Source organism: Leptidea sinapis, chromosome 9 (assembly GCF_905404315.1).
Source record: "Leptidea sinapis chromosome 9, ilLepSina1.1, whole genome shotgun sequence".
NCBI lineage: Eukaryota > Metazoa > Arthropoda > Insecta > Lepidoptera > Pieridae > Leptidea > Leptidea sinapis.
The window spans coordinates 2,466,863-2,480,303 of NC_066273.1; the positions used below are offsets into that span (position 1 = coordinate 2,466,863).

Genomic DNA, 13,441 nt, shown 5'->3' on the forward strand with positions numbered 1-13,441 from the left:
GTCGTATCACCAATCTTCGACAACACTTCCCTTACAGCCTCGCCTAGTATGGGAATTCTGGGTCTCGATATCTCGAGCGATTGCCAATTCCGCGTATCTGGAGAGCAAAGCCAAATTCGCTTCGAAGAAACTGGGCGTCATAAATGGAGCACGGCAATACTTCAAGCCGGCCCACATTCTAGCGCTCTACAAAGCGCAGATCCGGCCACATATGGAGTATTCCTGTCATCTCTGGTCTGGCGCACCCCAGTATCAGCTCGATCCATTTGACCGCGTGCAACGCAGAGCAGCTCCAATTGTCGAGGACCCAGTGCTCGGTGAACGGCAGGATCACTTGGCTTTGCGTAGAGACATCGCTTCATTGTGTGTCCTCTACCGCATTTATCACGGGGAGTGTTCCGAAGAGCTGTTTCACCTGATTCCTGCCGCCGAATTTCACCTTCGCACGACACGCCACAAGTTAGGATATCATCCCCACCATCTGGATGTGTGGCGGTCCTCCACAGTGTGGTTTGCAAGGAGCTTTCTTCCACGTACTACATAGCTGTGGAATGAACTTCCTTGTGCGGTGTTTCCGGGACAGTACGACATAGGTACCTTCAAAAAAAGCGCGTACACCTTCCTTAAAAGGTGATGACTTTACACCCGTACGCTCGTTTGTCCTCCTTTTCCATAAAAAATAAAAAAAGAGCGAACTCAATTTCCTAATAAGTAAGAGCGCTCGGACGGAACTCGTGAAGGCGCGGGTTCAACTCCCGCAGCGTTCATAGATTTAATTTGTATAGCTACTTAGATAAGTGAGCCAGCTGTAGTTATAATCATTATAAAGTAAATATGTTTTCAGTACAATAACACTGCAAGATGGCGAAACAACAATGCGTCTAGTGGATGATGCATTTGTTCGCATTTGTTCAGCTGTGAATGACCTGCGCATGCAGGTGCGGGCCCTGTCCTGCTCACTCCTGGGAACGTCTCGGGCGGTGTCCGATAGGTTCCTCTTGCAAACCCTGGACAAGCAGCTTATGAGTAATATGAAAGTAAGTATTGACCCCAGCGTACACGCTGGGGTTACAAATACAAATATATTTATTTGCAACAAATACAATATAGGTTGCCTGGAAGGAATCGCTCTTAAGCGATAAGGCCACCTATGTTATATTTAATTTCTTTGTGGTGTGAAATATAGAAATAATATTTCAATGTAATATTTTTTTATGACAATAAGGGACAAGACGAACAGGACGTTCAGCTGATGGTAATAGATTCGGTCTGCCCATTACAAAACAGTGCCGCTCAGTATTCTTGAAAAATCCAAAAATTCTGAGTGCCACTACAATAGCGCTCATCTCTTTGAGACATAGAATCAGTCTCATGTGCCCAGTAATTTTACTAACTACGGCGCCCTTCAGACCGAAACACAGTTATGCTTACATATTACTGCTTCACGGCAGAAATAGGCGCCGTTGTGGTACCCATAATCCACTATATTTACATAATAATACAGAATTAACATAGATTAAACAAATTATAGTTTAAGAGTGTTTGTCACAAATTCGACACACTTCAGCATAATGCTGATCATTATCGCAAGCAGCATAGACCAAGTATAGTAACTAGACTAATTGATAGCTCCCGTCTCACTCGAACGAGAAAAAGAAAAACTTATGCGAGTCTTATGTAAAGAAATGATATAGAGTGATTAGATTTTTTGTTTCGCTATGCGTGCCGGTTTGTTCAAGGTCAGCACACCCGGTGTGCTAAACAAACTTGACAGCGCTGCACAGATATTTTGTTTACTTTTATTTGCGTCTATAAAAATAAGCTATTATTGTTGTGAAACGTGTGAAATATGCAATATTTATTCAACATCATTGACAATTTTAAGTAGAATCGAAAGAAATGTGGCGTGATGATGTGTTTTACGATGTAAAAGTGATAGTGAAAGAACACTTGTCTTGTATTATATACCTATATATATAGGATATTATCTGTCTGATGTTGGCCACGCCAAACCAATGTCTAGTTATAATACTTGGTCTATGGCAAGCAGCAACACAAATGCCATAAGTAGCGCCCGCCGCGCCGGTGTAAAATATAATTATAAAATAAAACACACATTATGTTGGAGTAAGGGCAAAATGTTGTTCAATTATTTCATCACACGTTCGTTAGCAGTACACAATGTAGATCTATTGCACAAACAAGATATTATCATGTTAAAGAAACATCGAAATCGGTTGGCGCGATATTGAGTTATTCTTAAATTTATCATCCACTTTACTATTACGTATGTATTGTAAATTTAAGACTTTTATGGTTTTCTCATGGATGCCATTGTCATATCAAATTACAATGGGACCACACGGAAAGAACCAGCTTTCAAATAAAAAAAGAATTATCAAAATCGGTTCACCCAGTCGAAAGTTTTATTTTCTCTATTATATCTGCAATCAGTCCCCAAACTATGAGCAGATGTGTTGGACGTCTAGGATTTTGTCGGAAGAGGGGTCCATCGACCTTTCTTCCATTTACTTTAAGTCCAATTCGACTATGCTATTTCGCTTGAGTCTCTTTGGATGCTTTAAAGTTAGTAACTCCACTGCCAATGGGTTTGGGTGAATTGCTAGGCGATCTTTGTAATTTAAAGAATATTGTTTAATTTCTTCCTTTATTGTCTTAAATTTAAGTTCTTTATCAAGTTCATTGTTTTTTAGGAACCATGGGGCATTCGATAGATTTCTGAGTATGCCATTTTGGGCTCTCGTAGTTTTGAGTCGTAGAGTTCGTAGTCGAAAGTTTTGAGGTAACAAACATAAAAAAATACCGACGAATGGAGAACCTCTTCCTTTTTTGAAGTCGGTTAAAAACTGTTCAACATGACAAAAGAAATCAAAATACTGCTCAGGCACATCTGAGTATGGTTATTGTTGGCCACCAAATGTAACCCCTACTAACAGGGCCGGGTAAAATCCTGTTAACCCTACTTGAATTTACTATAATCGACTACCTAGAAGTCGAAAATACTTAAATTTGGTGGGTTAAGCTTGTTCTTCAAATATATGAAGATATCGCAGTTGTTTTTAGGTAAGGGCCAAGTGTCTATGGAATACCTTAAATTGAGAAGACTTTTGAAAACCTCCATTTTATTTATGTATTAAATTAAATTTGTTAACCGAAAAAAAACGCGATATGAACATGTTCGATTAATTTATGGAAACTTGTGTATTCTTTGGTATATAAGCGATAATATAGCTCAAAGTATTAGGTGATCTGACACACTACGCCAATTTTTGGTAGTTGAATGCCATACAGCCATATTGCATTGTGTCATATTGACTTATTTATGAGTATGTACCTGTGTCAGCATGATTTCGAATTCGCCTCTTTATGTTTAGAAAAAGAAGACTGCCCACGAGCGAGGAGCTGAACTAGTAAGGTCTGGTGCCTGGGCGAGTGGGCGACGCTGGGCAGACGACGCGCCGGGGCAGCTTCTGGAACAGTCTACAGTGCAATTACTGCCCGGAGGAGCTGCCGGTGCGTTCGTGCATGGCCTGGAGGATGAGTTTATGGGTGAGTTTATAACTTCCTCACATAAACATTTGAGTTTCATGAGGATGGCTTAAATTGTTAAGTAGTTTGTTTCTTGTATATTTTGAACAATAAAAAAACATCTTTCATGCCGGGACGATGAAAGAAACCGAACTATCGACAGGGAAAGATTATATAGTTTACTGTAGGCGAGAGGAAGTAGGGAGACTTCGCTGGCTTTTTGTCTTGTTGCCGTTGATGGTCATGGGTGAGTGTATCTATCATACCAGGTATGACGAACACCGATGAAAGAAACCGAACCATTGAAAGAGAAAGATTATATATGGTGTAGTGAAGAACTGAAGGCGAGGGGAAGAGGAGGGATACTTTTCGCTGGTTTCTTGTTCTGTTGCCATCGACGGCTTTCAATAGTAACCGTAGAAAAAGAGGCTAGATAGAAATGTTTGCTTTGCATGACACTTGTACTGAGAATGGTCAAAGACATAGGAAAGGGGCAGAGAGAGACGCCTCATCATGGGTTGAACTATATATATTATACGCATTAGACACTCAACCAGTGTTTGCTTCCATCAAGGGTTAAGTGGACAAGGGTTCACTTTAGCCTGGTCATCATAAGTCCGAAGACGTCCACTACGGAGCACGGCAAGACTTTTACATCAACGGTTGTGGGGGCCCCTCCCGTATTACATCTTTCTGCCTGTGGTTGTCATCCGATAACGTTTCGGTTCTTGGACCGATGCGATCTGCCCATTGTCTGGTTGGTTTCCTAATCATACTGATTTAAAATCTGAGTACCATTTTGTTTTCATGAATTATTATTTTAATAATAACATAATGTGTTAACACATACAAGTCGCACTTATAAAGATCGGGGATTTTTCACTCACTACAAGATTTTTAAATTGTTGCAAGTCTAAAGACGTTAACGGCCGTTTTCAATAACCTATCTATTCTCAATTTATCTTGCTAGAGGTAGACAAATCTATCCTTTTACGCTAACTTACATTTCAATAACCTATCGACAGATTAGCATTGGACTATAACTAATAATTTAACTATATTGGACATAACTATGGATAGATAAGATCGTGTCATTAAACGGTTATGGCAATATATCCGTAACTAGAGATACGTTATTGAAAACGGCCGTAAGATATCAATCATTCGATCTTTTATCTCTATATTTCATTTAATCTTTCCAAAAGTGGGGTTATTAGCATCAGTGGTTCCTCTACTATATTAAATAAACAAAAAACTTTTTTTTTAATGGAATAGGAGGACAAACGAGCGTACGGGTCACTTGTTGTTAAGTGATACCCGCCGCCCGCAATCTCTTGAACTCTCAAATTCTCTCTCAAAACCAAAGGAATCACAGGAGCGTTGCCGGCCTTTAAGGAAGGTATACGCGCTTTTTTTGATTTATGTCGTATCGTCCCGGAAACACCGCACAAGGAAGTTCATTCCACAGCTTTGTAGTACGTGGAAGAAAGCTCCTTGAAAACCGCACTGTGGAGGACCGCCACACATCCAGATGGTGGGGATGATATCCTAACATAATAACATAACATTACAAAACTCGTCCATAATTATTACAGTTATCTAGGATGTAACGGTGAGTGACATCCAGACATTAAATTTAATCTCCAGAGGTCCGCACGGCAGCTGTGGAAGCTGTCTGCGAGCTGTCGATGGAGAACCCGACATTTGCAACGACCTCGCTTGATTTCCTCGTGGACATGTTCAACGATGAAATCGAGGACGTGCGTCTCCGGGCCATCGACAGCCTTACGAAGATCTCCCACCACATCGTGCTGCGAGAGGACCAGTTGGAGACCATCCTCGGGGCTCTGGAGGTGACTCGCTATGTGTTTTATTTTATTAGTCGTGGGCCTTAAAAAGCATTATGCTACGTACACACTGATGACAGATACCGTAAACGTAACTTGGTTAAAGGCTGGTCAGTTATAGTACAAGGAACATTGCACAGGCTAGACTCTTTCCTAACAAGCACCACACTGTGGCTCTCAGGGGAAGTTTCAAGCACAATGACACGAAGTGGTGGAGTTTTACCACCGCCGCTACGGGGTTTACATTCAGTCTCCAATTTTCCAATAAAGTAAAGAAATAACTGATCATTATCTCCCATATCCCCAGCCTATGTGAGCTTTGTTTCAATTTCCTAGTCTATATATATATTGAAAATGGTCTTTGTTTGAGGCTCTTTCATGCCTAAACCACAAATCGTATCGACATGAAACTACCACCATTCGGTGCGAAATTTATCCTAGATGGTTTATGGCTATTTTTTATTTTATTGTTTAATTTATTTCCTTTTAAAATACGCCAAGCGAAGCGGGCGGGAACTACCACCATACGATGCGAAATTTATCCTAAATGTTTTATGGCTACTTATTTTTTTATTGTACTCATTGTAATAAGATGAATAAAATTTAATTTAATTCTATTTAAAATTCGCCCAGCGAAGCGGGCGGGAACGGCTAGTATAATATAAAACAATTATATTTTTTGATTTCTCTATATTTTTTTTAGTATATCGATTGTTTATTGTTAGTTTCATTTTTTAAATCTCAATTTTATTATGTATTTTAGTGGCAAAATTACTTATATTTTTAATCCTAAATGTCAGTTCCAAACGTCACACAATGGGGTCACTGAAGTTCAGTGTTGTACTCATTATGTATGTATGGAGAATGGACACAACTGTAATTGAATAGACTCCCAGTTTTGGAAGACCAGTGCCTCAGAGATCATTTAGTGGTATTTATTGCTTTCTCTTGTATTTAAGACTAGCTGAGATGGCAAATTTTGTTTTGTCATATAAATTATTTTAAGAGTTAGACCGTTTCTTAGACATTGTAACATTACTTTATTTTTCTAAAATAAATGATTTATTCTAAAAAAAACGTAGCCTAAGTTATTCCTTATTACATCAGCTACCTGCCAATAAAAGTCCCGTCAAAATAGGTCCTGCTATTTCAGAGATTACCCGGAGCAAACAGACAGACAAAAAATTTAAAATGAAAAATTTTGGTGTATGTACCATATATATATACTCATATACATGTAGTAAAAAATTGTTATTTCAATATTAGAAACAGACTCCAATTTTATTTATATGCATAGATTAAGTCAATATATTTTGTTTTCATTTATTTATTTTGTTTAAATGTGTGGTAAAGTTGTCTTCCAAAATAAATTCATTTTCATTAAATGAATCTTCTGTACCACTCCTGTTTATTGTGTGGCATTGGCGCCATTGAGTCCTATCGGTTGGAGAATATTTTAATATATCACATATTTCATCTTCTAGGATTACTCAATGGATGTTAGAGAGGGCTTACATCGAATGCTGGCTTCGTGCACCGTCGCATCAAAGACCTGCCTGGAGATGTGTATCGACAAAATATTGGAGAATCTCAAGAGATACCCACAGGTAAAACATATACCAACATTCATATTCAATAATTAAACTATCTGTGTGTCTTCAGGTGGATTCGAGAATCGTTTAGATTCACAATTGCACTACCTCCTAAATCAGTCCGGTTGGACCGATTTTGATGATATTTTTATGTGTTCCAGTGAATTTGAGATTGGTCTAGATTCTCAATTCCGTCCATATAATATAATTCTCCTGCCCATGTGTATGTTAGTGAACGCCTCCAACGTTCAACCTCCAACGATTTTTCAAATTTAAGACGTGTGTACAGGACAACGTCTGTCGGATCCACTAGTATATACTTAACCACTGTATATATATAAAGCCAAATCCTACCACCCATTCCAAAAATAATGTCTCAGACTTGAGAAGAATGGGCGCAACAAACTCAGGGCTTCTTTTTTCATCAAAAAATATGTTTACAAACTAATCTTGCACAATTAAACTTACTATTTAATTTTTTCTGGAATATTGTTGTAAAAGCATATACATCGCCCCACTAAAGATTTATTAACTCGACTTAGACGAGCAGTAGGCATTATAAGTTTGTGTCTATTCCTGGTGTTCTGGTGTATTGTGGTTCCTGGTGTTAACATTACGGTTATCACAGTTTCTAGCAAATTCATTTGCCTATGAACATATTTTTTTCCCCTTTATTTAATGATAGGCGTTTGGCCCGCCCGACCCGTGCAGCATTTTATAATCTCTCTCTTTTAATATTATACAAAAATTTAATGGAAAATAAAAAATTCAAATATAATATTTTGTTTAAATTTTTATTATCATTATTTTCTTTATTATATATATTTAATTTATTATCATCAATTAACATCTTATGGAAGGGTAAACTTCTTCGTAACGTAACGCGTACGTCAGCGGTAGGCAGACTCCTCTCTCACTCTAACCAATTGTTACTTTTATACGATTAAATAATGATACTAATAATGTACATACAAAAAATTCTAATATACGTATTCAAGATTTGTAAGTAAGAATAAAATATATTTTATAATCAATAAAAGATTATATTAATTAATAACTTTTCCTTACATTATCATATCATAATACATAAAATTTACGTTTAATAAATTAAGTATTAAATTTAATATGAAATAGTTCAACTTAGATCAGTTATCACTTCTGTTGAGACACACACGTTCTTTGTTTTATTTAAACTTGTTCACCGTGCCCTCTGCCGTCTGCTAAATCTATAGTCATTAGAATAAGTTAATTTAGATATTACAAATTGACATTTTTTATTTTTTAAATTTTAATAATATTATGATGGATAGTAGACTTTTATGAATAATGTGGTTTTCATACGCTTTATTAATATAAAGCGTATGAAATACAGGTGAAGCTAATGCTTCACCTGTATTTTTGTATCTATGTTTGTAACCGACTTCTTTGGGCGCGATTTTGACCCACTTTAAACGGCTAGATTTCGTCCAAACTTTGTAGATTTATCGAGGACCGATGACATTACACTAATTTGACTAAAAAATGAAAAATAAATAATAGTTAAAAAAAACTAAAAAGCACGATTTATATAAAATTCAACTAAAAAATAGAAAATAAATTTAAATTGAAAATAGTGTAAAAAGTATATATTTTATTGTAAAAAAGCGTGGGGTGCTTTTTAAGATATTATTAAAATAATAATTCTTCTACACCCCACGCTGTTTTATTTATTATGTCGTATGTTTCCACTGTAAACTTAGAGTCAATTGTAAAATATTATTATTGCATTCCTACCCGGCAGATTGTTAGCACCTATGATTATAATGTAACACCAATGTACCCGCTCAATCTATGAAAATAAATGACTTCATTTGAATTGACTTGAATGGGACTCAGGACAAGCGGTCAACATTTCGCTGTGTACAACAAATGGGAAGTAAACACGCAACCTTGGTGCTACCGCTCACGACCCGTCTGCTCGCTGTGCATCCATTCTTCGATATGCCCGAACCTGATGTCGAAGATCCGTCTTGTATCCTTTTCATTATGAACAATACTTAGGATATAATAATATTCATTTATGAAAGGTAATTACTCCAATTAACAATACTGTATTAGAAGATGCAAACCTTATAGAAAACACTTTCTAGAGCAAATGGGATGGATGGCAGTATATTGACAGCCCAAATATTTAGAGCTAATGGATAGATTAAAGTAGATGAAAATTGATTGACTACACAAGTTTTAAGAGGTAATGGCGTGGACAGTAGACTTACGAGGGGAGGTCAAAAAGTTCGCGGAATGACTGGGAAAAAAGATGAAATGATACATTATGTTATTTTTCCTTTTCAATATATTCCCCCTTAACACGAATACATTTTTGGGATCTGGCATATAACTTATTAATACCGTCGAAAAAATAGGTTTTGTCTTGGGCGTCAAAATACGCCGAAATCGCCGACTTGACTTCATCATCGTCTCTAAATTTTTTTCCACGCAGCTCTTTCTTCATCTTTGGGAATAAATAAAAATCGCTAGGGGCCAGGTCTGGACTGTAGGGTGGATGGCGTAGTTGTTCAAAACCGCATCGATGAATGGCAGCCGTCGCAACATGACTCGTGTGAACGGGCGCGTTGTCGTGCAAAAGGAGTACACCTTTTGTCAGTTTTCCTCTTCTTTTTTCTTTAATAGCTTCTTTTAATCGGTCCAATAGGGAAGCGTAGTACTCTCCCGTTATAGAAACACCACGTTCTTTATAATCGATCAAAAGAATACCTTCAGTATCCCAAAAAATAGTCGCCATGATCTTTCCGGCCGATTGCGACACTTTAAATTTTTTTGGGGGTGGTGTGCCTTTTTTGTGCCACTGCATCGACTCCTGCTTTGACTCAGGCTCATAGTGGTGAACCCAAGTTTCATCACCGGTTACAATTCGGGCCATAATTTCTTCCCTAACTTCTCCACAGCGGTCCAAATACTCGCGGGAACAGTTGACGCGCTCACGTTTTTGCAGCGGCGTGAGCATTCTCGGGACCCACCTTGAACACACTTTACTCATGCCAAGATGTTGATGAAGAATATTTAAAATTGTGGTTTCTGATACTCCAACTGATGCTGCAAGTTGTTTCTTCTTCAACCTTCCGTCTTCCAATACAAGTTTTTCAACTTTTTCAATGATTTCCGGCGTAGTGGCCTCAATGGGCCGTCCAGGTCGAGGATCATCTTCAATTGACTCCCTTCCTTGCTTGAAAAGGCCGTGCCATTTGTAAATCATGGTTTTACCAGGAGCAGAGTCTCCGTAAACAGCTAACATCTCTTGCAAAATAGTTTGAGGCGTTTTTCCTTGTTTGGTGAGGAACTTTACGACGGCGCGATGTTCAATTTTCTCCATAGTGGCTAGTTTGTTCCCGATTTACTTGTTCACTCGTTTGTAACTCGAAAGCTAATGACCCAATTAGGCTAGAAATTGGCATATATAGTAATTATGAGTTACTCAAGTAGCGGCTACCTGGAGGAGCGACCTCACCCCCGCCAACCCCGCCATTCCGCGAACTTTTTGACCGCCCCTCGTACTACAAAAAGTTTGCAGCTATTGGGCTGGATGAATGTAGATTGGACTGCTCAATGCTTTGGGGCCAATAGGTTAGATGAAAATTGTTTGAATGCATAAGTTTTTATACCGTGGACAGTAGACTTACTACAAAAAAATTGCAGCTAATGGGATGGATGAATGTAGATTGGACTGCACAGTTTTTTGGAGCCAATAGGGTAGATGAAAATTGTTTGAATGCATAAGTTTTTATAGTTAATGGCGTGGACAGTAGACTTACTACAAAACATTTGCAGCTAATGGGATGGATGAATGTAGATTGGACTGCACAATTTTTGGAGAAAATAGGGTAGATGAAAATTGTTTCACTGCACAAGTTTTTAGAGGTAATGGCATGGACAGAAGACTTACTACAAAAAATTTGCAGCTAATGGGATGGATGAATGTAGATTGGACTGCACAGTTTTTTGGAGCCAATAGGGTAGATGAAAATTGTTTGAATGCAGAAGTTTTTATAGCTAATGGCGTGGACAGTAGACTTACTACAAAAAGTTTGCAGCTAATGGGCTGGATGACTAGTTTGGACTGCACAATGTTTTGGAGCCAACAGGGTAGATGAAAATTGTTTGAATGCATAAGTTTTTATAGTTAATGGCGTGGACAGTAGACTTACTACAAAAAGTTTGCAGCTATTGGGCTGGATGAATGTAGTTTGGACTGCACAATGTTTTGGAGCCAACAGGGTAGATGAAAATTGTTTGAATGCATAAGTTTTTATAGCTAATGGCGTGGACAGTAGACTTACTACAAAAAGTTTGCAGCTATTGGGCTGGATGAATGTAGTTTGGACTGCACAATGTTTTGGAGCCAACAGGGTAGATGAAAATTGTTTGAATGCATAAGTTTTTATAGCTAATGGCGTGGACAGTAGACTTACTACAAAAAGTTTGCAGCTATTGGGCTGGATGAATGTAGTTTGGACTGCACAATGTTTTGGAGCCAACAGGGTAGATGAAAATTGTTTGAATGCATAAGTTTTTATAGCTAATGGCGTGGACAGTAGACTTACTACAAAAAGTTTGCAGCTATCGGGCTGGATGAATGTAGTTTGGACTGCACAATGTTTTGGAGCCAACAGGGTAGATGAAAATTGTTTGAATGCATAAGTTTTTATAGCTAATGGCGTGGACAGTAGACTTACTACAAAAAGTTTGCAGCTTTTGGGCTGGATTAATGTAGATTGGACTGCTCAATGCTTTGGGGCCAATAGGTTAGATGAAAATTGTTTGAATGCATAAGTTTTTATACCGTGGACAGTAGACTTACTACAAAAAATTTGCAGCTAATGGGATGGATGAATGTAGATTGGACTGCACAATTTTTTGGAGCCAATAGGGTAGATGAAAATTTTCTGACTGCACAAGTTTTGAGAGCTAATGGCGTGGACAGTAGACTTACTACAAAAATTTTGCAGCTAATGGGATGGATGAATCTAGATTGGACTGCACAATTTTTGGAGCTAATAGGGTGGATGAAAATTCTTTGACTGCACAAGTTTTTAGGGCTAAGGGGATGGATGAAAGTAGATTGACTAGAAATTTTATTAGAATGAAAAGGAAAGTAGATTTACATTGATATTGTTAGGTAATATCACTCGTGAAGCGACCCTTAGCTGGCCACAGACATGTGTGTACTGATTCTGGTGCTGAACGCGGCGCAGCATTGCACCACGATGCTGCCGCTGTTTGAAGAGCACACGGTGAAGCACTACACGTACCTGCGCGACACCATGCCGCATCTGGTGCCACCGCTGCCTATCGGTGAGTTGATCTAAGAGAACAGTAGCGTGAATCACCAGTCTCATCAATGTTCACCTATACGTCTGGGCGGAGCGTACCACTGGACTGACGGCTGTCAAAGTGCATTTGTGCCTGTTTGATATTCGCCATTTTGGCGCTGTTGGCCATGTAGCGAGAGTCTTCGGTACTAAACCTAGTGATGACAACTTAGTGGACAACATAGATGGTGGGAAACTATTTACAAAACAAAATTGTGTACTTTACTACGTTGATTCTTGAAGTATAAATAACACGAAGAACAAAAGAAATTAATTCAAAATGTAAAAATACTTCAGAGTATTGTACGTTCCTTCGCAGCCATTTGTATAATACGTCAAAATTAGGTCTCTGGACGCTCGCGAGTGGCGCTTCAAAAAGGCACAAAAAATTTGCTGTCAAACATATGGAACAGTCTGTCCAGTGGTATTTATACAGGTCACTGGATAGAATAGTCTCGGCGGCGTTCGTCGTGGCACTCAATACTTTTGTCTTCCCAAGATTGCTTAGCGGCCGTCTAATTCGTGTGTATGTGTGCGTATGTCGATTCGGGCGCTCTAGTATGAAGTTAAAGTAGTATTAAAAGTAGTAATAGTAAAAAAAAAATGTGTATTAATCCTAGAAGTGAGGGTTATCACTTTAAAAACATAACATATTGTTTAGATTTACAAGAGCGACATCTCAAGTCAATTTCCTAATATGCAAATATTGGGGTTGAGCAGTATCAACTGTAAGGTAGATCCTGTAGATGAAGCCACAACCTGAGAGTTGAACAAAGCATACAAGATTTTATGACGATACGTCACTCGAACGGTTAGCTCAGTTGGTTAGAGCACAGAGCTTTATCTATCCAATTTCTGGGAAGTTGCAAATAGTAGAAATATGGTATGTCATAAATAAGTTTTACTTCTTAGCTGTGTACTCTGGTTGGTACACACTCATACATGTTTTAGTAAACACTTATATCATTTATACATCTAGATAGACTATGACCGCTGTGAAACGTCGAAAAAAATTGTGTTTAGAATTAACCTCTATTTTGAGGAATGCACACACACTACTATAAAGTGTCGCACAAAATGTGAGTAT

The 13,441-nt window shown here is 38.2% G+C and overlaps 1 protein-coding gene across 1 annotated transcript in view; it reads left to right on the plus strand.

The window, feature by feature from the left end:
- Positions 1-13,441, plus strand: part of LOC126966217 (integrator complex subunit 4) — a 35,169-nt gene that overhangs the window by 4,675 nt on the left and 17,053 nt on the right. Inside the window, exons 5-10 of the mRNA XM_050810161.1 lie at positions 845-1,037; positions 3,396-3,570; positions 5,197-5,402; positions 6,881-7,003; positions 8,864-8,999; positions 12,200-12,337. Of these exons, the coding sequence (XP_050666118.1) occupies positions 845-1,037; positions 3,396-3,570; positions 5,197-5,402; positions 6,881-7,003; positions 8,864-8,999; positions 12,200-12,337 (971 nt within the window). The remainder of the gene's footprint in view (positions 1-844; positions 1,038-3,395; positions 3,571-5,196; positions 5,403-6,880; positions 7,004-8,863; positions 9,000-12,199; positions 12,338-13,441) is intronic.